At 47.7% G+C, this 24,380-nt stretch overlaps 1 protein-coding gene and 1 long non-coding RNA gene across 2 annotated transcripts in view; one reads left to right on the plus strand and one right to left on the minus strand.

The window, feature by feature from the left end:
* Positions 1 to 3,312: 3,312 nt before the first annotated feature.
* LOC311593679 lies at positions 3,313 to 23,907 on the plus strand. Its single transcript, XR_014777802.1, has 3 exons — positions 3,313 to 3,485; positions 17,427 to 17,556; positions 23,782 to 23,907. It is a non-coding gene; the product is annotated as an uncharacterized lncRNA (long non-coding RNA).
* Positions 4,559 to 24,380, minus strand: part of VXN (vexin) — a 28,289-nt gene continuing 8,467 nt past the window's right edge. The window contains exons 3-6 of the mRNA XM_084775094.1: positions 19,776 to 19,944; positions 13,766 to 13,827; positions 10,234 to 10,325; positions 4,559 to 7,016 (exon numbers count right to left, since the gene is read on the minus strand). Of these exons, the coding sequence (XP_084631220.1) occupies positions 6,833 to 7,016; positions 10,234 to 10,325; positions 13,766 to 13,827; positions 19,776 to 19,944 (507 nt within the window). The 3' untranslated portion in view covers positions 4,559 to 6,832. The remainder of the gene's footprint in view (positions 7,017 to 10,233; positions 10,326 to 13,765; positions 13,828 to 19,775; positions 19,945 to 24,380) is intronic.

A 24,380-nucleotide genomic window follows, 5' to 3' on the forward strand; every position in this document is an offset into this window, starting at 1 on the left:
TCCTTCCTGGGCCTCTGGAACCACAGGCAACATTTTCTTTCTTAAAAAAAAAACTGTGGCATTTGCTGGGAACATGAAGGACTTTCTGTCCTTCTAGACGTGTGTAGGAAAGATGAAAGCCCATCCCACTGTCTTGGATGGAGGATCATATGAGCTGAAGCTCTCCAAGAGCAGCGCTCCTGCAAACTGTATACATCAGCCTTAACTAAGCAGTATTTGTCTTCGCCTGCAACAGCCCACAGAACCCCGAGTGGAGGCACAGGCCGACATGTGGCTTCAACGTGAGGATTCAGGTCCATCCCGACATGCATCCTCAGGCTGTGAGTGTCGGGGCCTATTCACGCAGTTCATGGGCTAGGAATACAGGTTTTCACACTCCTCCTTGGGCTGGGGGAGCAGGAGTAAGTAGGCAGAATAGGCAGCACCCTTCCTCGTCTCCTAAGCCCCAGCTCTAGCCACTTCCTGAGGAAGAGCACGTCGCAGATGGGGAAGTGGAGTTCCATGATAGCATCCAGCTCCCAGCAGCTGCAGAACAGTCTGCCGGCAAGAGCCTGGCGAGGCCCTAGGGAACCAAAATGACCAGCAGCTTTGGCTTCCTCTGGTGTCCTTTACAAAGTGTCAAGAGGGCAGGCCTTTGGGGGTGAAAAGCGCCCTTTCACTCCTGACATATAAAAGGGGTTCTCTCTTCATGAGAGCCCCATCACCACCATACTATACCTGATATTCTGTAAGCAAGTGGGAATTTTCATGGTGTATGAGTGTCCGAGATCGTGGGCCTGTGGGGCTTGTGTGTGAGACTACATAGCCTGCTTTCCTGGTGAGGTCACTGTTTCTTGAGTGATTGTCTTGCTTTCCTTGGCCCGAGCGAACAGCAGGAATGCAATGCAGAAGTGCTTGCTTGTGAATACCAAGTCCCCGCCTGGTTATAACCAGCCAGGCAACCTACCAGCCAGGCAACCTTCCCACCAGACCTCACCCCTCAGTAGTACTTGGGGGTCCTGGACTCTGTCTTGAAGCCCACCGAGGCTGAGTGACCAGCGGTTGGCCTCCATCCTCTGGAGCACACAGGCGGGGCCTGTGATCTCCTGGGTCAATGTACTTTGTAGGTTTCAGGCGAGAGCTAATTTTGCTGGTAGGGAGTGCAGGCAAGAGGCCAAGGGCAGCAGTTGGCAGCAAGGCGAAGCTTTTGAATTCAAAAGAGTAGTCACCACCCACGGCTTGCTTGTGAGCCAGAGGTCACTGGCCTGTACTGACCTGGCACGCTGTGTGGCCACCTCGGGCTGCAGGATCAGCCCGAGTGCTATGGTAGGGTGGGTTCCGCAGGCCTGGAGCCCCTCCCTTAGCCCACCCACCATCTTCTAAGAAGCTTGGCCCCTGAGCTCAGGAAACGAATCTATTTTCAGTCCTCACGCCTTCCTTGCTGCCTGAATCACTGCTCTCCACCCAGCTCTGCTTCTTCTGAATGGGTGGATTATCACAACACCATATGTTAATGCAATTCACCATTTGCAAAGCCCGGTAAGGCCTGGGCTCTGCTGAGTTTTCACCAGCCTGTGAGGTAGATTGGTAGGTAGTGTAATTCACATACATAGACTATCTCAAAATATGCAAAACCGAGGCCTAAAGAGCCTCAAGCAGCAAGGGAACTCTCCACCTCAGTCCAACAAATGTGAGGTGGGGGGTCTCAGCTCCAGGTTTCTTACCCTGAGTCTGGCATTGTCAAGGGTCCATAGTTATTGGGGCAAATGCCAACAGTTTCCTGCCTTCTTTATAGAGGACATTTGCTTCTGAAGAGTGTTATGTCTTGAGTGCAAAGAATTTAAAATATTACTTTCTAGTCCCTAATTGAGTCTTGTCTCCATCCCTCCAATCACTTACTCTAGGGTTTACATAACCCATAACAATGTAAAGGGCAACCCTTTCTTGCCTCTGTCCATCTGCTTAGGTGGTCTATACTTCAGCCTACAAGACAGGCGCCTTCTAGTGTGTTGTCTCTAAGAGGGCAGCCCAGCACTTAAGAACTGGCAGAGCCTGGGCAAATTACTGGGGAGGACGAATACTGGTTATAACACACTATGTGGGTGCTGAGCCTTCAACCCCTCTAACACGTAGGCCGTTGTCCATGACTACTATCCCGAGAGAATTTGGTGAGAACCCCAAGGGAAGGGTTCAGTGACTGGGGACAACATAGAGGGAGGCTCAGGGGAGCCCTGGGCATTTTCAGCTAGTGTGGAAGTGCTCCAATAGTCTCACTTGAGTAGCCATACAAATACTAATCAGCTGCATATCGGCACAGGTAATTTGGTGTAATCATTTCTGCGACATGGAGGAAGGTAGGGCATTTTCTTTTCAGCCAATAAAGAAATATTCTACAGACACCCAAGTCCTCACTGTCAGGATTTCTGCCAGTTGGAATTGCAGGGCACGGTGTACTCAAGACAGGAGGCTTTGGGTAAGGGGGATGAAAGTCCTAGGTGGCCAGAGGGCACAGGGGTCTCAGGCCCTACAGGGGTCTCAGGCCCTACTAGAGGTCAAGGTGTAGGGTATAGGGAAAGCAGGAAGGGGAACAGAAAAGTGGTGTGCGCACACGTGTGTGTGTATGTGTGCTTGTGTGCACGTGTGTGTTCATGGAAAGTTGGTGAGCCGAGGAGACAACACTGAGAAACTGAGAACAAGCTTGCCCTCAATGATTAGATTTGGTCTGAACTAGTCCTGGGTGGTACCAGGACCCAAGCTGCATAGTCTGTGTTGCCTCTTGTCTTTACCTAAAGGGTGGCATCTGGGGAACATGTTTGTTTTTGGAGCATTGTCTGCAGAATCTAGTATGTTACAAATAACTGTGCCTTATTTAGTGAGAGCTGCTGCTGATTTCCTTACCCCCTGTGCCATCCCCCGCCCCTGCCAACCCTCTGCCAATCCTTCCACTTCTTGGCTGGGTGGAATGCTTAGCTTAATGGAGTGTGATGTAGGACATAGGATGACGCTGAGGTGGGCCTCTCCTAATAGCAAGCGCTGGAGATCAGGTGGTTGAATAAAACACCTAATTTGTTTCTCTGCGGGTAGACCAGCACTCCAGAGACACCTGCCCTACTGAAAAATGTAGGCGCCTACAGGTTGACGCGCAAGGCCTCAGCCACCTGGAGATGGGGGAATTTGCCTTACAGCAAATGTGCTCTCTGCTCTAGAGCTTGGCAGCAGTGACCCTTGCCTATAACCCCAGCTGTCTGGGAGTCCAGTGAAAGAGGACTGCAAGTTTGAGGTCAGTCAGGCAGCTCAGGGATTCAAAATCAACTTGTAAAATGGGATAGAGAGGGTTGGGGCCGTGGTCCAGCAATTCTTGCCTAGCACTGGATTAGAACTCTGGATTAAATCCCAGTACTGAAGAAAACCGGGATGGATGAGGCATGGTATGTGGTATCCCAGAAAGGGCACTTGCCTTGGGTCGGAGAAGTCTGAGATGTGGGGAGAGCCTTGGACAGAGAGCGGTAAGAACCCCTTAGCTTGGATCTTCTACAGACCCCCAACAAGAGCCAGGAATGCAGCTGGTATAGGCTTAGCCACCCTGTCCATAGTGGCGCCAAGTGTCAGGTTCTGTCTGCTGCCATGTCTCCACTTTCCTGCTCCTTCCTCATAGAGGGTATTGGGAGATATGAATTAGGACCCAGGTCCCATGTGACAAAACAAAAATCAAATGGCCAGGTGTGTGGGCTGGTCTTCAGAACAATCTTTCCCTTGTCCTTTGAGAGAAACCGGGGCACACTAGTTGGGGACTTCTTTTTTGGTGGAGGATGACATTCTGATGAGCGATTAGAAATGGAGTGCAAATTCCAATCCCCCAGAGCCTCCCGTTGCCTGTGTTCTTCCTTGTTTATCCCTCTGTTGCTGCCAATTTTGTGTCAGAGACGACCTGCCACATGCTTCCTTTTTAAAACTGGGCTTGGCTGTCTTGCTTTTCCTACCCACTGCCCATCTGTTGGCTCCAGGCAACCTTGGTGCTGGGTGGGGTGGGGTATCTCCAGAGCGAGAACCGAAATATGTGACTGGCCTCTGTCCCAACAGAGGCAATTTTATTCCCCTACATGTCCTGGAAACCCTGCCTCTGGTTCAAGCCGACTCCAGTCTTGCCTATTGCCAGACGGCAGGGCAGTCTGCAGTCAGCCTTGGCATCCTTCTGTGAATGGCTGTGCAGTGAGTCACGGAGGCAGTCTCCAGCAAGGGGTGTGAGGTGGTCACAGAAGGGCATTTTCCTAAGGTGGGGAGAAGCCAGCAGGCTGGGGATGGTTAGGGGACCCTGGAGTTTATGGTGGGTACTGAAAGGTCACAGCAGCAGGGAGAAAGGTAAGGTGTGGCATCATAGGCCATTCAGCCAGGCCCTTCAGTTGAGCCCTGGTGCTGACTGGTGGGCAGGGCCTGTAGTATCAGACCCAGACATTGCCTCAGGGTGGAAAGAACATGCTGGTTTCATATTTCCCTCCTATTTCAAGGGGCATGAGGCCCAGATGCATAACTCTTTCCCATTGTGCAAATCTTCTTTCATTGAGTGAGGGAACCCCAGACACATTCTTTAAGTGGTTTATTAATATCACAAATAAAGCACACTTTATTTTGATTTGAATTGGCCAAATGAAATGTTCTACACGAGGCAAACATTTCACCATGAAATATTAATTAAAGATAAACAAATGAGGCCCAGTGTCTACATAATTCTCCAGGTGCCACATACACATTTAAGACATCAATTTTAAGTTAAGTAAATTCAATCATTAGAGACTCTGTGACGTGTTTGTTCCCTAACTTGTTTCTGGATTACAGCTTAATATTGTGTATGACATTGGATGGTTCACTGGAACAAAGCACTTGATGCCTAAGTGTCCAGACTATGTCTGTCCATGAGGGTCAGATACTCAGGATCTGAAGAAGAGATCGAAGAGCAGGAATCAACACAGCAAAAGCCTGGATGTCTGCATGTGACCTACCTTTTCCTCTGAACAGTTCACCTAGAATGCCAGGAAGGGGAGATCAGAGTCCACAGAGCAGGAGGCAGAGGGAAGTCTGAACCCAAACTGTTCAAACTCTTTTCTGTGCCAAGTCACGGTGATCTTGGCACCATTTTAGGATAAATTTTACCATAGTGTTTCTGCTTTCATTAAGAATATTGGATTAAGTTAACCTTTTAAATTAGGAGACAAGTCTTCTGGGGCAGTATTTAAGCCACATGTGAGAGATAGATAAGGTCTGTGTTACGGACCACTCCACAGGCAGATAGACTCATCACTCTCCAAGCTGTGCTCCAGGCACCTCTCCAGGTCATTTGAGATGAAGGGTTTTTTGTTTTTTGTTTTTCCTGCTGGTTTTAGTCCTTCTGTGTTCCCTATTTTGTGTGAAGGAATAGATATAATATGGGCATTGAAGTCGGACAGCTAGAGTTAGGTGACTTCAATCTAATCACAGTTAAACTTTTTGAATTAGTATCAACGTATACAGTGGGCAAACTCACCTAAGTTAGCTGTTAGAATGAATAGAGTGATTCATGCCCAGCGCTCAACAATGTGCCTGGCACAGGGCAGGAAGGCATTTAACAAATGACAGCTACGATTACTGTTATTTCTTATATGATCATTTTAAATGGTAGCAAATACTAGTTTGAGCCACAGGAAATAGATTTTTCAGCTATTTTCAACTAAAAGAATGGCAATTTCTTCTGGTTTCATCTAATCAATCTCTCTCTCTCTCTCTCTCTCTCTCTCTCTCTCTCTCTCTCTCTCTCTCTCTCTGTGTGTGTGTGTGTGTGTGTGTTTTGTTCTTGAGACAGGGTCTTGCTAAGCTGCCCAGGCATGTCTCAAACTCATGATCCTCCTTCCTGAGCCTCTTGAGAAGGTGGGCCTCCTGGTCTCTGCTAACACATCCATTCTATCTTATACATAATGATGTAGTTCATTCCAAGCACTTCTTTGCTCCAACCTCATCAGATTCTTCCCTTTGTTTAAAAATGTCCTTAAGTAGTCAGTTGTCAGAGAGAAGCTCAGATCTGGTGGCAGTCCCACAACGTGCTGGCTAGTCACGTAACGTCCAGAGGCCCCCAGTTTCCCCACCTACAAGTGGAGACAACAGTGCCTTCTTAGCAGTAGCTTTGTAATGGTATAAGAAAAGACAACAATGTGAAAACACTGTCTGGGTTAGAGTCATTGTACAAAGCTGGTCAATCGCACCACCTCACAAAATACAACACATTAAAATTCACGTTGAAGTTTAAGTGTTTTTCTATAGGAAAAAAAAAACACACCTAAAAGAAGAGAACTCATGCAGTCATGCCCATGGTTAGCAAAGCAGAGTGATGATGGATGCTTTAAGTAGATATTAGAACAAAGTTAAGACAAAGTCGTTCGTATTTCATCAAGGCAAAGCAGACATGAAATGGGAAAAATAAGAACCGTTGTGTTCCAAGTACCTCAGACTCAAGCTTTTACAGTTACACCAGGAATCATACATTTTGGGAAAACTCATGAAAAAGACAGAGCAACTGCCTTCTGCTTTCCTTGGAGGGCTTTCAAATGGGCCAGGAAAGTTTGTTTGCTTTTGGTGTAGTTTTGCCTAGAGATAGGGAGATAACCTTTATAATCTCCCAACAAGACTTGAAGACCAATGGCTTCAGCAGGTCTGAGGACTGGCTGTCCTGCCTTCCGGGGGACCTTACTTTCCATGCCCCATGGCAGAGGGTAAGGGAGGGTGTTTCCACCAGCAACCAGCAGAGGGGAGGGTGGCTCAGTCCCAGCCCTCAGCTCTTCTCTCCTGTGAACCTTGGCTGATGCAAGGCGCCCAGGAAAGGTCACCTTTAGTCGGCCTCAAACGCGCTGTTGGTGGCTCCCACGTATTCAGACTTCTTCTTGTGCCGGCTCCACATTTTTCGCAGGATGCCAGAGACACCACAGGAAGCGCTGCCTGTTAATGGCAGGGAGGCTTCCGCTCCCTGTGGAAGAGTTGGGTACTCTTCCGCTGTCTTCTTGAGGTGCCTGGATCTAAATGAAAACCAAAGAGTAGGGTGGAGATAGAGTCGGGAGCCTGGTTGCTGCACTGAGCCAGACTTACGTTGTAACTTTGAGGAGAATCTCCAGCCAGATTCTCCTCCCCTCCTCCATCCTATGACTGTACTCCAGGTAGATGGAGGGTCACTGTAGACAGAGTGTCCCCTGGGGGTGGATCTCTGAGGGAGTGACTACCTGACTACCGTGAGCTCCTGGCTTCTTGTTTTCAGTCTTGCTTGCCTCACCAGTGAGAATAATTGAGATCACAGCCAGATTAAACTCTGTTCTTTATAATGCACTAGCCTGTGGTATTTTGTAAATAACAAAAGAAAATAGATTAAGATGTTGTTTCAGCCTGCTTCCCTTCATATATGCACCAACCAATCTCACCAAGGGTACTCTGTCCCAATCACTGAATTAGAAGTTTCTCAAAAAAAAAAAAAAGTTAGCAGTTTGCATTAAGCAATCTGTGCTGGCAAGGTTTATGTTAAATTGACACCAGTTAGAGTCACCAGAAAGGACGGAACCTTAACTGAGACTGTTTCCATAAGATCTGACTGTAGGGCATTTTCTTAATTAGTGATTGATAGGGGAAGGCCCAGCCTGTTGTGGGTGATGCCAGCCCTGGAGCAAATGCCCTGGGTTTTATAAAAAGTGATCTGAGCAAGCTGTAATGACCACGCCATTAGCCAGCACTCCTCCACAGCCTCTGCATCCGTTCCTGCCTCCAGCTGCTGCCCTCCCTCAGTTCCCGTCCTGACATCCGTTAAGTGGTGGACTACAACATGGAAGTGTAAACTGAACAAACTCTTTCCTCCCCAAGTTGCCTTTGGTCTCGGTGTTTCATCACAGCAACAGAAACCCTAAGACATCCTCCACACATGATCTGTACCTGCCCTTTTCCCCTCCATGTTCAGTCTTAGACAAGGCATCATGTCCTCCAGGCTGGTGGCTTTAAGCTCACTATCGTAGCCAAGATGACCTTGAAATCCTGGTTGTCTTGCCTCTGTCTCCCTGGTGCTAGAGTCATAGATTTGCACTACCATGCAGGGTTGTCCCTCTCTCCCTGTCTCCATCATTTTTCTTTTCCTTCCTCCTTCCTTTCTCTCTCTTCTTTTTCTTTTTGTGCATGTTTTGAAACATGACCTTGGCAGATAGCCTAGGTATGGCTTTGAACTCTTGCGGCTGCTTCCAGTGCTGGGGTTGACAGGCATGGATCATCACATCTGGCTCTATATATGACCTCACCTAATTTCCATAACACCCAATCAAGAGGGCTTCTTTTCATCATCTTGCTTGTGGACAAGGTCTCACTGAGTAGCTCAGGTTGACCTCGAACTCTTGGTTGGTCCTTTTTCTCTACCTCTCTGGTTACAGGTATGCAGCACCATGCACAACTATGGTTTTTTTTTCTTTAAGATTTATTTTATTATTTTAATTGTATGTAGGCATATTTGTATGTGTCTCTGTGTACATATGAGCGGAGATGTCCTCAGAGGCATCAGATCCCCCTTAGAGCTGAACCCCTAATTGGCTATAAATGGCTCTGGTGCTGTTAATCAAACCTGAGACCTCTGTAAGAGCAGTCCCTGATCTTAACCACTGATCCATCTCTGTACCCCCAACCTCTCTGTTTTTAAATAGGTCAGAATAATTTGCTCGAAGTCAGAGTCCATGCAACTGATAGGCTAGAAAGCTGATCCTGAGTCAAAAGCCTTTATTTTTCATCATCACCTTAAACCTCTGCCATGACCTGTAGTATGGAAGGCAGTTAGTGAGGCATAAAAGTCCATATTGAATTATAGGCTCTGACTGTCTTATTGCACTAAAGGCCTATGGGTACTCGGGGAATAACCTTCTTGTTACCCTAGGCTGGCTCATTATCAGATAGTTTTAACAGGGGCTGTGCTAACAGTTTGTTTTAAAACCCGTGCTTGCTTTGTTTGCTTGCTTGTTTGTTTGTTTATTTATTTTTGCAGCATTGGAGGAGCATTTTTTTGTTTTGCAGCATTGAAGATGAAAGCCAGAACCTCACAGAACCTTACACAGGCTAGGCAGGTGCTGGACCTTAAAGCTGTATACAAATCCAGCCTGAAAATTATTTGAAACATTTTTTACCTGTGTGTGAGGGTCCCTGAAAGAACTCATTAGGCATTTCTGCTACCATCTACAGAGGTTCTGGATATGGTTCCTGATTACATTAATCTAATCAAACAAAGCCCCAAGAGGTAGAAACCATGGGAAAAAAACAACAACAACTCCATCTTAATCCTAGCCAAGCAATGGATGTGCTGATAGCCCGGCACAGGATTACAGGCCTTGACACAAGGTAATTTATGGCTGGCATGGGTTTTGGTGGGCATATCAAGTGTGAGAAAAGCTGGCCACCTGTCTCTCTCCAGTGCATGGTGCAAGGGTGCAGAGCCAGGCAGGCAGCACAGCTGGAAAGCACAGTACTTACCTGTGGTGGAAAGTTTTGGTGTCTTTAAAAACTCAGTTACAAAGGCCAGGCAGTGGTGGCACACGCCTTTAATCCTAGCACTTGGGAGGCAGAGTCAGGTGGATCCCTGTGAGTTCGAGGCCAACCTGGTCTACAATGTGAGTCCAGGACAGGACAGTCAAGGCTACACAGGGAAACCCTGTCTTGAAAAACAAAACAAAACAAATCAAAACAAAAAACAACCCCTCCCCCCAAAAAACCTCAGTTGTGTTTTGTAAACATGCTTTTGTTTTAATCCCAGGTGTGGGATGTGGGGCTGATTCATATTGTCCACAGCAGCAAACTATTTGCCTCCTGTAAGTTCTGAAAGGGGCTCTTTGCCAGCTGTAGGTAGTTTAATTCTGGGGACTCTGAGGGAGAATAAATTCCAGAGCCTGGAGAGAGGCTCTAACAAAGAAGGCTGCTGATGCTCCCCATTCCTCTTCTCCGCACACTCCCCCCCCCGTCCCACCCCCCACCCCACCCCTGCTCCTGGTTGCTGTTGCTGCAGTTTGATGAGAAGAAGTCCGAGATAGCCTGAAACAAAGATTGGGCTTTCCCCAAGGAACACTAACCAGCCGGAAGAGGCTAAGAACTTCCCCTCTCCCCTCTAACCTTCTTTCTCTCCTACTAGGTGTTGGAAGGGATTATGGTGGATGAAGGGTAGAAGCAAGAAAGAGATATAAGAAACCATAACAAAATAGATTTTTTAAAAAAAGGTTCAACACTTACCCTCTTCCCAGAATAGTTCCATTTTCTGAGCCCTTGGCTGCCACCTCCACCACAGCTGGAGCTTTCACGGAGATCCTGGCCACTGGAGGAATCTGCATTTTAAGAAAGTGGGGAAAGAACTGAGGATGGTGTCACGTTCCCACTCTGGCACTCACTGGAGCTGTTTGTGACAGGGTTGTCTGAAGGTGTCATCCCGACCTGGTCAACAGCCTTCCAGTTAGCATCAGACATGCTGGAGGCCTTCTGAGGGTAGTGCCAGCCCTGCACGGTATCTGATGTTACAGGCCGGACATTGTCTGAGTTGCTGGGTTCAACAAGGTCTGTGAAACTGTTGTTCCTGGCATGCTACTTTAAGAACCAGTGGCTGCTGCCATAGTTTGAGCAGGACCCTGGACAATATGTGCAGTAAACTTCGAACCCCTACCCAGATCTAACCAGTGGACAGGACATTCTCCACAGTTGAGTGGAGAGTGGGGTCTGACTTTCACACAAACTCTGGTGCCTCATATTTGACCACGTCCCCTGGATGGGGAGGCCTGGTGGCACTCAGAGGAAGGATAGCAGGCTACCAAGAAGAGACTTGATACCCTATGAGCATATACAGGGGGAGGAAGTCCCCCTCAGTCACAGTTATAGGGGAGGGGAGTAAGGGGAAAATGGGAGGATACAAGGGATGGGATAACCATTGAGATGTAATATGAATAAATTAATAAAATACATATTAAAAAAAAAAAACAGTGGCCTAGAGACCTGTGAGAGAACCATTCAGTCTTCCAAGAGTGCCGGTATCATTCCCCCTGCGTCCACTGCATGTGTCTGATTGTCAATCCTGTAGAGTCTGTCTCCAACTGTGCTGCCACACCAGCGCCAGGCTTTCCATTTGCTCTCTTGTGCCTTTCAAAGCATGGTCTACTCAGAGACCTCATTTGTGCCCCGGCCTGCTGCCCTCTCCGTGTCCCGCTTGCACTCTAGAACCGTCAGGAGTGCCTAACCCAACCTATCAGTGTGGAAGTCTCAGGGAAGCTCTACATTGCCCTCCTTGAGGCTGTGCAAGGCTGACTGACTCGCAGCTCTGCCATTTATGACCGTGTGCGTCAGCGGATCCAGGTCTACTTCTGGTGGGGCTTCCCGACTTTTCTGCTGCTGACCCCACAGCTCTGCGTGTCTTTGTCTTTCTCTGGATCAGGGCCTCATTTCTAGCAGCCTTTCAGGGCTACTTTCACCAGGGCTTCCCTGAGGCTGCTGCCTGGATTCATCTTTATCTGTCCCGGTGTCCCCAGAGCACTGTATAGATTTATATGATAAATTGTGCCTTCTCACTTGTGGTTTTCTTTCTGTAGATTTTTTAGTTACTGTCTTGGTCCCTAGAAAGACTGCATGAGAAGTGGGAGAGTCTGGGACTGAGCCCTCATCAGCCCTGTCCTGAACTGAAAAGGCTAGCTGATGGCCTAATCAGGGCCATCAGGGTTGCTCTACCAATGAGCATACGCTATGCTTTGTTCTTCTGCTCCAAAGTGTCAAGTCACCACATTTCCCAAGGTCTGGAAAAATTCCAGGTCAAGGACACCATTGTTTGCCACCTCTCTCCTGGGGTGGAGAAGGTTGAGGGCAGAGTTACTGTGCCACCTTGTGGCCTCTTGCTAGCTCTTCCTCCCCATCCTGCAATGGCTCAGGTAACAGGGAGCCCACAGCTCTGGAAGAGAAGCCTGGTTCCCACCCCTTCCACTGTCTTCCTTAGTCACATCTCATCCATGTGAAGCACCAAATCAAATTTAGCTGGGCAGGCACTGGGTCTCTCTCCTGCCCCGGACAAAGAGCATTGGATGAGGCATAGGGCACAGAACCACCTTTTCCAGGACCATGGAAGCGCTGCTTGTGCCTCTTTGTCTTCAGCACCACCCCACAGCTCCCCAGCTTTCTCTGGTTCCTTCCTATAGCTGCTTATCTGCCTAGGGCACTATCTAAACCTCCCTTGAAGTCTGAAGTGGGACTCCCAGGCCACTAGACACTCTTTTCTCTTTAACCTTGACCTTCCCCTGCGTGTCTTCCCCCCCTCCCCCGGCTCCACAACTTTCAAACTGTCTTCCTTCCCTCAGCCAACTGCCTGGCCGTCTTATTTCCTGAATATGAGGCTGGAAAGGAGACTTCCTTGACAACCATTTCTCTCCCCCCCCCCGCCCCCCCGCCTTGTGTAGTTTTTCCAATACAATGACCTTACTAAAACCCTTGGATTAGGTTTTCTGCCCAGAACATAAAACTATCCATGTCTGTCTAATTTGTTCCACGATGATGCGATGCGGGGCTGGCCCAGATAGCTTCCGGCACCTCTTCTGGGTTTCATGTTGAAGAGCAGCTGCTGCAAGAGCCTAGGATATCTGAGATGACCTCACCTCCGTTCACCACTGACCCTCTTAGGCGAGAGAAGACCCCACACCCATCCCTAGAAGACTCCAAAGGAGAAGAGGAGATAAATCTCATGACCCCAGGCCCCCTTTAAGAAAGGACAAACTGTTCAACTTCATGGTGGGCAGAGGGTAGGCAAGTGTCTCCCACTGCAGGCCACCTTGCCCAGAGTTTCCTACTAGCCCACATGCCCTAATGGAGTGAGGAAGGAAGATAAAAGTTGAGCCATGTGCGACTAGTTGAGATCCATCTGTGAGGGCAACTCGGACCCTAGAGCCTACACCTGATGGTGCTGAGCCTGAATCATGGTTCAGTTGCTCCCCTCTTTACCCCCCCCCCACTACCTCTCTACTTTCAAGACTGGTATTGATGCCTAAAATACACCTTGCACTTCAGTCCTCCAAACCCAGTGAACCTGACCTGTAAGGGGTGCTCCCAATAGCACCCTGTCCTGAGATGTCTGGTTGTTAAGGATTGACTGTGCCGTACTCAAATGCATCTGTTAAGGCCCCAGAGTGATGGTGTTTAGAGATGGAGCCTCTGGGCAGCAGCTAGGTTAAATGAGGATATTGAAGGTGGAACATCTATGATGAGATTAGTGTCCCACAAGAAGAAAGTGATTTCAGCAACAGAAAGCACTTAACAAGAACAAATCCAAATGCGAGGCAAAGAGGAGATGCAGATTCTCCAGACGCCAAATCTGCTGTGAGATGATGTTTCAGTGCCCAGGCTGATTCAGGCGCCAGCGTTTGGGTCTTGTATGATGCTACAGCCCCTCTCAGTGCTGGAGAACTTTCCGTCACTTTACTCTGGAGCTGCACCTGGGAGTCAGTCAGGCACTGCTTCCTGGCCAGACCTACTGCTTCTTCCTCCATGCATGAGATGCTAGCAAGTCTGAGGGTCCTTTTGCTTGTGAACTGAATTTCCCTTGAGAAAGAGATGCAGGCAGCGATGTGCCCTGAGCTTACAGTGGTGTCAATGGCTAGTTCCAAGACCAAAGGACCACAGTGCTGCTTTCCTAACAATCCTTGGCCCAGGGCAAAGGACAGCTTCTCTTTCTGGCACCAGAAAGACGTATCAAGAGGTTTCATGCACAGCTGATACAATGAATCTGGTTTATTTTACTTACCAGTGATTTCCCATATGCTCGGTTCCCACACAGATTCGATGCTTTGGGTTCAGAAATCCCCACTGTGAAATTGAACAGAGGAGATGTTACTCAGTGGTACTCTGAGTTCCGCCTCCCTCTGCTTCTGAATCAATTATCTTGCTAGCCGCCCAGTCACAGAGCCACCCAGTATCTCAGGGCCTTGACACCAAGAGCAAAGGATTACAGTGCTGGCCAGACAATGCTAACTGCAAAGTGTGGTCACCCCTAGCCCTGCCACTCTTCCAGGAAGCTGAAACTAAGGTCAATGGAGGTCAACAACTATGACCAGCACACATGCCACTGAGGTGGGGATGTTCAGAGTGGAGGATGCAGCCCATGTGCAGGCAGGAGGCAGATACAGGAAATATATGTACTTTCAGCTCAGTTTTGCTGTGCCCTTCAAACTGCCAGAAAAAATAAGCCAATTAAAAATAGAGCAGTTAGCATTGCATCTGCATGCAGTAGGTACTCGTAGAGTGTGGCCTCAGGCACTCTCTCCTTTCCTAAGACCTCAGCTCACCGGAAGTTAGCTAAAGGAAAGAATTCCGTTATTTTGGCATTTCCATGCATACTTGGTTCATACCCATCCTCCTCTACTTCCCTCCCTAGTCCTCTCTCTCTCTTTCTTCTGGTCTCCTCCCCTCCCTCATTCCAGCCCTGTCTGCTTCCATCTCACATGTGTTTTTCTCACCCCCGCCCCCCCAACTTAGATCTCTCCTTCCTGTGTCTCATATTCTCTTTTCTAACATCATCACACACTTGCCTATATAAGAAATCTTAGGAGCTAAACGATGGCTTAGCTGGTGAAAAGCACCTGCAATGCAAACCTGATGACCAGAGTTAGGAAGCCAGGAACCCACACAATATGGCAGATCTGTACATTTTTTACTCAGCCTTAAATTGGCCTTAGATGCCCCTAAATCAAGCCAGCAGCCTTTAAATCATAGAATCTGAGCTTAAATGGTTGCACATGTCCCATGGCTTGCTGGCTAGTTGGGCTGGAAACAACTAACTAGTCAACTGGGAACCAATTGACTGGGCTGTAGCCAAGGAAGCTGTTTTCTGGCTTTGCCATGGATGCTGCTTTGGTCCTTGTAGATGCTGCCCGCTGTGGTGCTGGTTAGAGTAAAGAAGGTATCCCCGGAGTCACCTACCTCATGAATCATTTTTTTCTATGGTTCTACCTAAAGACTCATGCTGCTGAATTCAGCTGGTCTAGGAAAATTCCCTTGTAGCATCAAGATCAAACCACAAGTGGTGCCTTTGAATAAAAAGTAACAGCAGCTCATTTCCAAAGCATGCCAGGCATGTGCCGAGAATAAACTGCACAAAAATGGTTGCCCCTGGCACCTGTAGGTCCAAAAGTACTTGAAAATACTGCATTTGCAGAGCTGGGAAAGCAGTCCCATGGTAGACAGCTTGCCCAGCATAGGAAAGACCCTGGGTTCAATACCAAGTAATGTGACAACAATAATGGTAGCATTTGTATAGCACATGCATGTAACATGGTAGCACATGCATGTAATCCCAGCATTGGAAAATGGAGGTGGGAGGAGCAAGAGTACAAAGCATATGAGTCTCAGATCATGAGACCCTGCTTTAAAAAAAAACCTATACTGCACAAGTACATACTCAGCTGGTCACAGTGGTGCACGCCTGTTATCCCAGCACTCCATGGGCAGTGGCAGGTGGATCTCTGTGAATTCGAGACCAGCTTGGTCTACAAAGTGATTCCAGGATAGCCAGGGCCCTTACACAGAAAAACCCTGTCTCAAAAAAGCTAACGAAACAAAACAAAACAAAACAAAGCAAGTACATACTTATTTTCCATGTTGCCCTAGCCTAAACAGAAAGTATAACTGTGATTTTCATATCATTTATGGCATATGAGGTGTTTAAGTTATCATCTCTAGACATTTAAAGTAGGCAGAAAGACTGATGTATATGGGTTAGATGACATTTTACATAAGGGTGCTGAGCATTGTGAAGTCTGACATCTTAAGAGGATCCTGGAATCAACTGTGCCTGATCTGGAGATCGCTACATCTCATACTGTCACCATAAGGGGGAGCTGCCATGATGGCCTGGATGTTTTAGTTGGTGATACACAGCCATCAATCTGCAGGCAGATATAGTGGCTGGAATGTTATGTTCCCTATACTCCCAGGTATTTGAATCCTTGGTCCCCAGTTGGCATCCCTGTTTGGGTATGCTTACTAGATGTGGCTTTGCTGGAAGAAGTCTATATCAGTGAGGGCAGACTACTTGCGCCATTTCAAGCTTGCCCTCTCTGTTTCCTTTGTGCAGTTTGAGATGTGAGCTCCCGGCTGCTGTTCCAGCCGCCATGTTTGTGTCAGCTGCCCTGCTATCCTTGTCCTATGGTCACTAGCCCTCTGGAACTGGAAAGCCAAAGGAAGCCGTTCCTTGTGTAAATGACCTTGGTCACAGTGTCTTATCACAGCAATAGAAAGTAACTAAAATACCAGCTACAGATGCTCTCATGAGAGTATTAGACCTCCTGAAGGCCCGGGGAAGCTTGGTCAAGAGACAGCACATCCCAACTCAGGAGGAGGTGGATGGAGTTCTGCACTCCGAGAAGAACATTAGTGAGGGCTCTGGGAAACATAATGGAATGGACCGTCAGTGTTATGTAAGGTAGAAAAACCCTGAGCTGCAGGATTAGGTTGGCAAGGACACAATGCAATGACAAGAGTGTGTTCCAGGAGGTGGCCTTGGGATGTCATTATAGCTCGGAGGGCAGGTGAGCAGGGAAATAAAACAGTGTTAAAAACAAAAGATGACAGAGGAAGCTTCCTGTCTTTGGAGGGCATTCTGGAAGCTTTGGAGAGGGAAAGGGCCTGGAAGCTGAGGCCCTTAACCCACACTGTCTAAGTATGGGAGATGTCGGGGTCTGAGCCTGGGAACCTTGAGGTAGGTTACAAAGCAGTAAGGCATTAGTTTTCTGGGGGGTGACACTGACAGCTTAGTGTATAAAGTGAGTGGGGAGAATACAGAAATATTAGGGAAGAAATTGGAGACTCTCTGGACAGCTGGACGGTCATGCCTGGTAAAAGCTCACACCTTTTAGCATGTTTTGAGAAGCTAGTTCTGAGGTGTCCCAGTTCATCTCTAGGAAAAAGTCCTATGAACAGCTAATTTCCCAGGCCCAGGAGGTGGGCACCCTCCATTTCCAGCATCCAAGACCTTATGGTGAGAGTGTCTTACTTGGTTCTACCTACAGCTTCCCCGTAGTCTCCCGAGTTTCCTCACCCTTCCCCTACCTGGGAAGTCTGTGGCATCCAGGAGCCATATCCTACAGTTCAGAGAAAGAGCAAGGCCCTAGATCTGAGATCCCTGGAGACATGCAGCTTAGTGACAGGAGGAAGTAAGAGATGATCCCCATGGGCTGGTGCCTCGCCTTTCCTTGGAGAGTGCCAGGGCTTGGCTTTGGCTCAGCAACAACTCCTCCCACCCATCCTGGAATCTACCATATTGGAGGTGCTGAGGGAATTGAATCAATGCCCAGCGGAATCTATTTTTCCCCCACTCGAACCTGACTAGCACATCCCTGCACGAGTTGAGTGTCACGCGTCAGGCAGCCTCTCCATTTCATAACCTACTGCCCTTGTCTTGTCTTCAGAGTAAAAGACTGGCTTCAGCCATACAAGATGACACCAACTACTTACCAAGCTGTGAAAGCAGCCAAGCGCAGGAATGCACTCATAATTCTGGCTTTTAGAAGGCTGAAGCAGGAGGATCATGAGTTTGAGGTCAGCTCTGGCTACACTATGAGATGCTGTCTTTTGAAAACTATAAACATGACCTCTGAAACTAGACGGTTGGGAGAAGAGGCACTGACCATAACATCAGGAGCCTGGATATTGTACCTTGGCTTTGTGGCTGCTAAGAAATGTCACCCTGCATGGGTCAAACAATTTCTACAGCGTTGGTTTTTCTCTTGTGTGAACTGTCAGAAGGATGACTATAGTAAGTCAATGGAAGCATTAGAAAAGCCACGGTCTGCTTTGTAGCATGGTTGAGAATTATTTCAAGGTGTGTGTGTGTGTGTGTGTGTGTGTGTGTGTGTGTGTGTGTGTAAAACACAAATTAAAATGCCTTAGCCCCGGAATTTTAGTGTCCTTCCAACATATTTCCAGGTGCTGTTCCTGGGACTCCACTTTGAAAATCACTGCATTAACTTTTCTCTAAACCCCCATTACTCTGTCTGTTGACCTTGTGGCTGTAAGAGCAACACCATCTGGGAGCATGTCAGAACTGGAAACCTTGGGATCCATAGGTAGGATCCATAGGTGAATTTAGGAGGTCTAGGATCTTTCTGAATTAAAATTTGCATCCGGGAAAGCCCCCTAGCTGATTCTCATGTACACAACAATTCAAAAAGCACGGCTTCTAAATTCACTTTATGATTTTGGAGCAAAGAGGAATATTCTGCTTATTTTTCTCTTTGCACACACACGCATCCACCCACTCACCTATATATACATAGACACAGAGAGAAAATCTATCTCCTCTTAATTTGCAAGGCAGATTGTGACTTTTCTAATGCTTCCATCCTATTTACATGTATGCAATCAATGTAGCTTGGTTTCTATGTTCTCTTGTACCTTCAGTCATATGTGCAGGGTGAGACCAAAGAAACCTAGTTTAATCCCTAAGAAAAGCAACAACGAAACTTGGAAGAAAACACCAGCAAAGGAGGGGCATGGAGAGGGAAAAAATTTTCAAGAACACAGTTAGTTGAGACTGTATCAGTTCCTGTAAAACACAATGTTGCTAATGCCCAAAGCTTTAACAACATCTCTCTCTCCCTCTCCCTCTCCCTCTCCCTCCCTCCCTCCCTCCCCCCCCCCTCTCTCACCTACCCCCCCCCCACACATGCACACACTGTGTGTACAGGTCTAAGTTCATATTAGTGTATGTGGATGCATGAGTGGAGGCATGTGGAAGCCAGAATTTAATGCTGGGTGTCATTCCTTAGGTGCCATCCTCTTTGTTTTTGAGACAGTCTTTCACTAAGCTCTGAAGTGTGCCTGTTAGGCTGGCCAGGGGCTTCTCCTGTCTCTGGCTCCAGCACTGGGTTACAATCACACCAGTACACTAGCTTATTATATAAAGCACTGCAGATTGGACTCAGGCCCTAGTATTTGTGTCACAAATACTTTGTCAACTGGGCTATCCCCACAACTTGTGGATTTTTGTTTGTTTTTGAGCTTGGATGTCCTCCTGAAGCCCAGGCTGACCTTGAACTCATGACAATCCTATTGCCTCAGTCTCCCAAATGCTGAGATTACAAGTGTAAAGTCATCATTCTCAACTGTGTGTTTTTTTGGAATTAAAATATGAGTAACTTTACATTGTTGGCACAACAGGAAAAAAAGCATAAAGTATCAATTAAAAAGAAAATATTATTAGACATTTCAGTGGGCTAGAAGCTGACTCCTATTTCACTGCCTAGGGTGGAAGCCATTTAAAAAAAATAGTATTCAAGGTAACATTACTGTTTCCAGTTTTCAAATAAGTTTGCCCCAAAATCCTTTTTATAGGTTATTAAGTCATTCAAATTTTAAAATGGTACAATTTGGCTGGTTAGGTGTGGTGGCCCGTGCCTTTAATCCCAACAGTTGGGAGGCCCGAGACAGGCAAATCTCTGTGAATCCTAGGCCACTCTGTAGACTACTACTCAGTGAGTTCCCGGACAGCCAGGACCACACAAAAAACACCAAAAAACCCAAAACTAAACCAAAACAAAAGGTACAATTTTGTTGTTATGGCTGTGGTACTAGGGATAAATCTTTTTTTCCTTTGTTTTTTGTTTTTGTTTTTTGTTTTTGAAACCTGGATGCTCAATAATTAGCCTGCCAGAGAGGACCACAGGATAGGACACACACAAGCCTCTGCTGTGCTTTTACTGGCAAGTCACTGGCTCTCAGGGGTCCCCACAGCTGAGGAACCTGAAAGACTCACATACCAGGTCTGGCGGCAGTTTTGGTGGCATGCGTCCCTGGTGGCCTGGCGGTCTGCTGCCTGCCAGTCTGAAGCCGCCCAAACCTGCGGTCGCCTGTGTCCCTACGCTCACAGCGTTGAGGCAACAGCTCCAGGGGCCTTGGTGGTGGGTACAGGTCTGACTCGATCACCACCTGCAAGATGCGGGAAGCACAGTCAGTTATCCTCCCTCGAGTTCCCCCAGCTGCACCCACTTGACGTCCACTAAGGAAATGGCTACAATGAGGTGAGCCTGGGCAGGGTGGCGGGAAGTGAATTTTCACTGAGTGGTTGTCTGGAGATCTCAGGAAGTCAGAAGAGAGTGCTAAAGGCTGAGGTGGTTTCATTACAAGAACCTACTAGTGTTTAACGGCAAATAGCACATCACTAATGGGACCCCAGGACTCAGGGACCACTGAGGAAGAGGGGCAGAAAGATCGTAAGAGGCAGAGGTCAGGGACGGCTGGAGTGAGCAGTGCCTTTTGGATAGGATGCTAAGCTCAAAACAGCTGTGGTTGCTTGCACATGATCCAGCCAGCCCGCATTCCAGCATAGGAGGAGGAGGGGCGGGGGGATCATGAACACGCAGCCCTAGCTGAAGAGCTATGGACAGTTGATGGCTTCTTTTGGAGGGAGACTCCGTTTTCCTGGTAGGGCAATGCTTCAGTGGATGGCTGCATATCCATAAGCAAATAGACAGCACAAAGTTGACTTAGCCATCTGTCTTTAAAAAGGACACGAAGTTGCGAGGTGGGGTGAATCTGGGAGGAGCTAGTGGTAGTGAATATGATCAAAATACATGGTATGAAAAGAATTAATAAAAGATCATATTAACCCATGCAGAAAAGAGGACAGAAAGATTGTAAGAACCAGAGGTGATGGGTGACCTCAAGGAAACAGTGTTTTCCAGATGCAACCAGGAAGATGTACCTAAGAGTTTACAGAGAATGTGCAGCGTGCACAAGCTCAAGCCAGAGAACCACCCAGCATGGAGGATGGGCAGTAGGCATAAAGTCCCACACCTAGCCCAGAAGCTATTGACAACTGACAGCCACTAGGAGAGGGGAAAAAAAAAAATCAGTTTTCTTCAATGGAATGCACTGCATCAGTTACTTGCCAGCAGGCCCCATGCCCAGGAGTAGGAAAGCCAATACAAATCTGATTCTGTGTTTTGTTGTTGTTGTTGTTTATTTGTTTGAGAGAGAGAGAGAGAGAGAGAGAGAGAGAGAGAGAGAGAGAGAGAGGAGAGAGAGAGGGAGAGAGAGAGGGAGAGAGAGAGGGAGAGAGAGAGGGAGAGGGAAGGGAGTTGGGTCGGTTTGGAAGGATCTGGAGGGAAGGAAAAGATATGATCCAGGTATTGTATGAAATTTTTAAAAATTACTGTTCTACAAACCCTGCCTCTGCACTGAACATACACAGAGGTTGTTCTTTATCCCCTGGTGGATGGCACACAATAGTTTACATAGCACGCCCTTATCTTTAAGTAATTTGTGAGCTGGAGGTGACTTAAAGTAGGGAGGGTGTGTGAGGACTGTGTGCATAGGCTATGCCGTGTGCACAGGGGACGGGAGCATGTGGACGTTGGTATCTGTGGTTGTCTCAGAAGCAATCCCTGAGGGTACTGAGGGGCAGCTGTACATAAGTCAGTGGAATAATTTAAAATGTGAAAACAGGAGGCAAATAATAGCAGCCATTTTATCTCACTATGGGAGTCCTGAAGGGCATCTTGGCAGCCAGTGAGCAGATTCTGCATATTTTATCCATCTCGGGGACACAGGGTCATTCATTCAGATTGTCCTTACTCCAGGAGGCTCATTTATTAGCGGCTCCAGTATTCCAGAACACCACCCCTTCCCCGAGGCTCGATGTACCCCCAGTCACTTCCGGCTATGCACAGCTGTCTTCTGTGTCAGCTCCTGGGCTTCTGTGAGTCGGACAGCGAGGCAGATAGGCTGAGCCCTTATAATCTAGCTTTTGGCAGACCCCCTTCCGTTGACCACACAGAGCCATAGTGTTGGTTGTGGGGGATGCCGGAGCGGGAAAAAAATAAATGGGCTTTTAAAAACATGATAACAGGGTGGTATTTCAAGTCAGCGGAGGAAACTGTGACTTTAGTGATGTTGTTGGAATAAATATCAGGCCACTGGGGGAAAGCATCTCTATTTGGTTTGGGTGATGGGGCAGCTCAAAGCCGTGTGTTCAACATCAAACACTAAAACAGGATGTAGCTTAATATAACATGTAGCATTACATATAGTGAATTATCCCTACGTTCATAAATCTCTTTAACAAGCAGTACACTGAAACAAGCAAATATTGAAAAAGCAATAGCAAAATGGAGGGAAAATATGAGCACAGCCCATAAAATACGCTGAATGTTAGTGACGGCATATTAAAACAATAAAATCGCCCTCTCCTATCAGATTACTAATGAAGAACAAGACAGCTCCGTTTGGGGTCAAGCTGAAGTTCCAGCTCCAGAGTTTTGAATTTTTAGATAGCGTCTCATGTAGTCTAGGCTAGCCTCCTACTCAACAGGCAGCTGAGGATATCTTTGATCTTCTAACATTCTGGTTTCCAGCTGTTGAATGCTGAGATTACAGATATGTACCAAGGTGGGGGATCGAACCCAGGGCTGTGTGCATGCTAGGCAAACATCCTACCAACTGAGCCATGTTCTAAGACCTGAAGCCCCAGTTTTGACATATAGTGGTTGAATGGAGTGGGGGTTTTCATGCCCACTCTTGCTGGACTGGCGGAGTGGGAGTTTTCATGCTCACTCTTGTTGGACTGGCACAATCAATGCCTGTTATTAGCAAACATCGTTGCTGTCTTCAGGCCACACATTTACCTGCCACATTTGCAAGTGTTTTAAAGTGTTCTCGATCTTTGTGTCTCCCACGGAGGAAAGAGAGAGAAGCTGCCACTCTTTCAGTTCACCACAAATAGCCCTTTAGTTAGAAATTGAATATGACAAATTTGATTTTTGGATGGGGTAGTAATTCGCTCTCATCAGATCCGTTTAGGACCCAGTCACATATCTGGGGGAAAGCTGGGGCACTTAGGATTCATTGGTGGCCTGACAATCCTTGACCTTTCTTGCTCTGGATGTTGGGGAAATGGTAATTTGCTGGGTTCTCTGCAAGCTTTTTGAGGTAGGCTGAGGAAAGTTCCTGTCTCCACAGAGTAGTGTGTGTGTGCACGTGTGTGTGCGCGCGCGCGCGCGCGCGCGCGCGCGCGTGCGCATGCGCACATGCGTAATACTTTCCAGGTCACCACTTAGGGCCACATACCTTCTTAGTACCCCAACAGTACCTCAAAGTGGGACAATAGCCAGCTGTTGAGAGTCTGGCTTATTTTTCTGTCTGTAGAACATAACTGCTGATAGCTGTAGAGCAAAGGGGTCTGTGAGCATGCCCTTAACATCTGAGTACAGAGCTAAGACTGGAGAGGTGGGGTGGGAGTGCGAGATGTTAATAGGGTAGAGGAGGGGAAAGCAAGGATTTACGGATATGACTTTCCTGTTCTGGGCCATGCCCTGACTCCTGAGGTCTCACTCTAACACACTGCCAGGGAGTCCATGCCCTGACTCCTTAAATCCGTACTTCTGTGTGTTTACAAACTTGGAATCAGATGAGGAGTTAGACAGCTGAGACCTCGATAGTGGGGCACAAGCGTGACTTGGGACGGAAGGAATGTGGAAATGTTCAGGCGGATTTGCTACGTACAGGGAAACTGAGGTTAAGGGGAGCTTTGTGTGTTTCTTAAGGTCACAGAACTGTCCTTAGGGAGCCAATGGGAACCACAGCCTCCCGAGTGAAAGCTCTCTTAAAGCTCCAGAGAAGCACCAGCACTCAGCGGCCAATGTTCAAGGGCAGTTGAATACTTAGTACCTAAAGCAGGAGACTCCACACAGGTGTCCCCAAACAAGCATCAAATCTGGGGACAAAGTGATATTTACAATCCTGTTTCTCTGTCTTTCCTCTCTCCAGCTTCCCTGCGTGTTATCAAAGGACCCCATTATCCTGGGCTGCTTGACAGACCCATTCCCTGTGTGGGCGCACTCGGATGAGATATTTCTATGACATCCACAGGCATTGGAATGGTTAGGACATCAATAAAACAGACTGAGAATCAACGAGAAGTGAAAATGAAGAGAAAAGGAGGAAGAGAGGGGAAAGGGAGGGAGGGAGAGGGCTGGAAGGAGGGAGGGATGGGGGAGGGAGGGAGAGAGAAGTGCATGTGTCTTAGGAAGAAAATAAAACTCACGCTGAGTCCAAGAGGAAGTGAATTGGGCACCGAGGGTGACTCAGAGAGGAAAGTGGTATTCATAGGGGAAGAAAATACATTTTTACCCATGTGGCAGCCCAAGGAGTGACAGGAAATGCAAATGAACATTTGGGGCCAAAGAACATTGTAAACGTGCAAAGAACGAAGGGTTTTCCTGTGGTGCTGTCAAGCTACCAAACTGGAGAAGAGGACAGAACCCCTGTCTCCCCAAGGCTGGGATCTGAGGCTTGTGCAGCTCTGCCCAGCTACCCCTGAGCTTTCTAGACTGAGGAGCTGGGAAGCTATTGGCTAAGGCCTAAAC

This window comes from Acomys minous, assembly GCF_964271855.1.
Source record: "Acomys minous genome assembly, chromosome: 1".
Lineage (NCBI taxonomy): Eukaryota > Metazoa > Chordata > Mammalia > Rodentia > Muridae > Acomys > Acomys minous.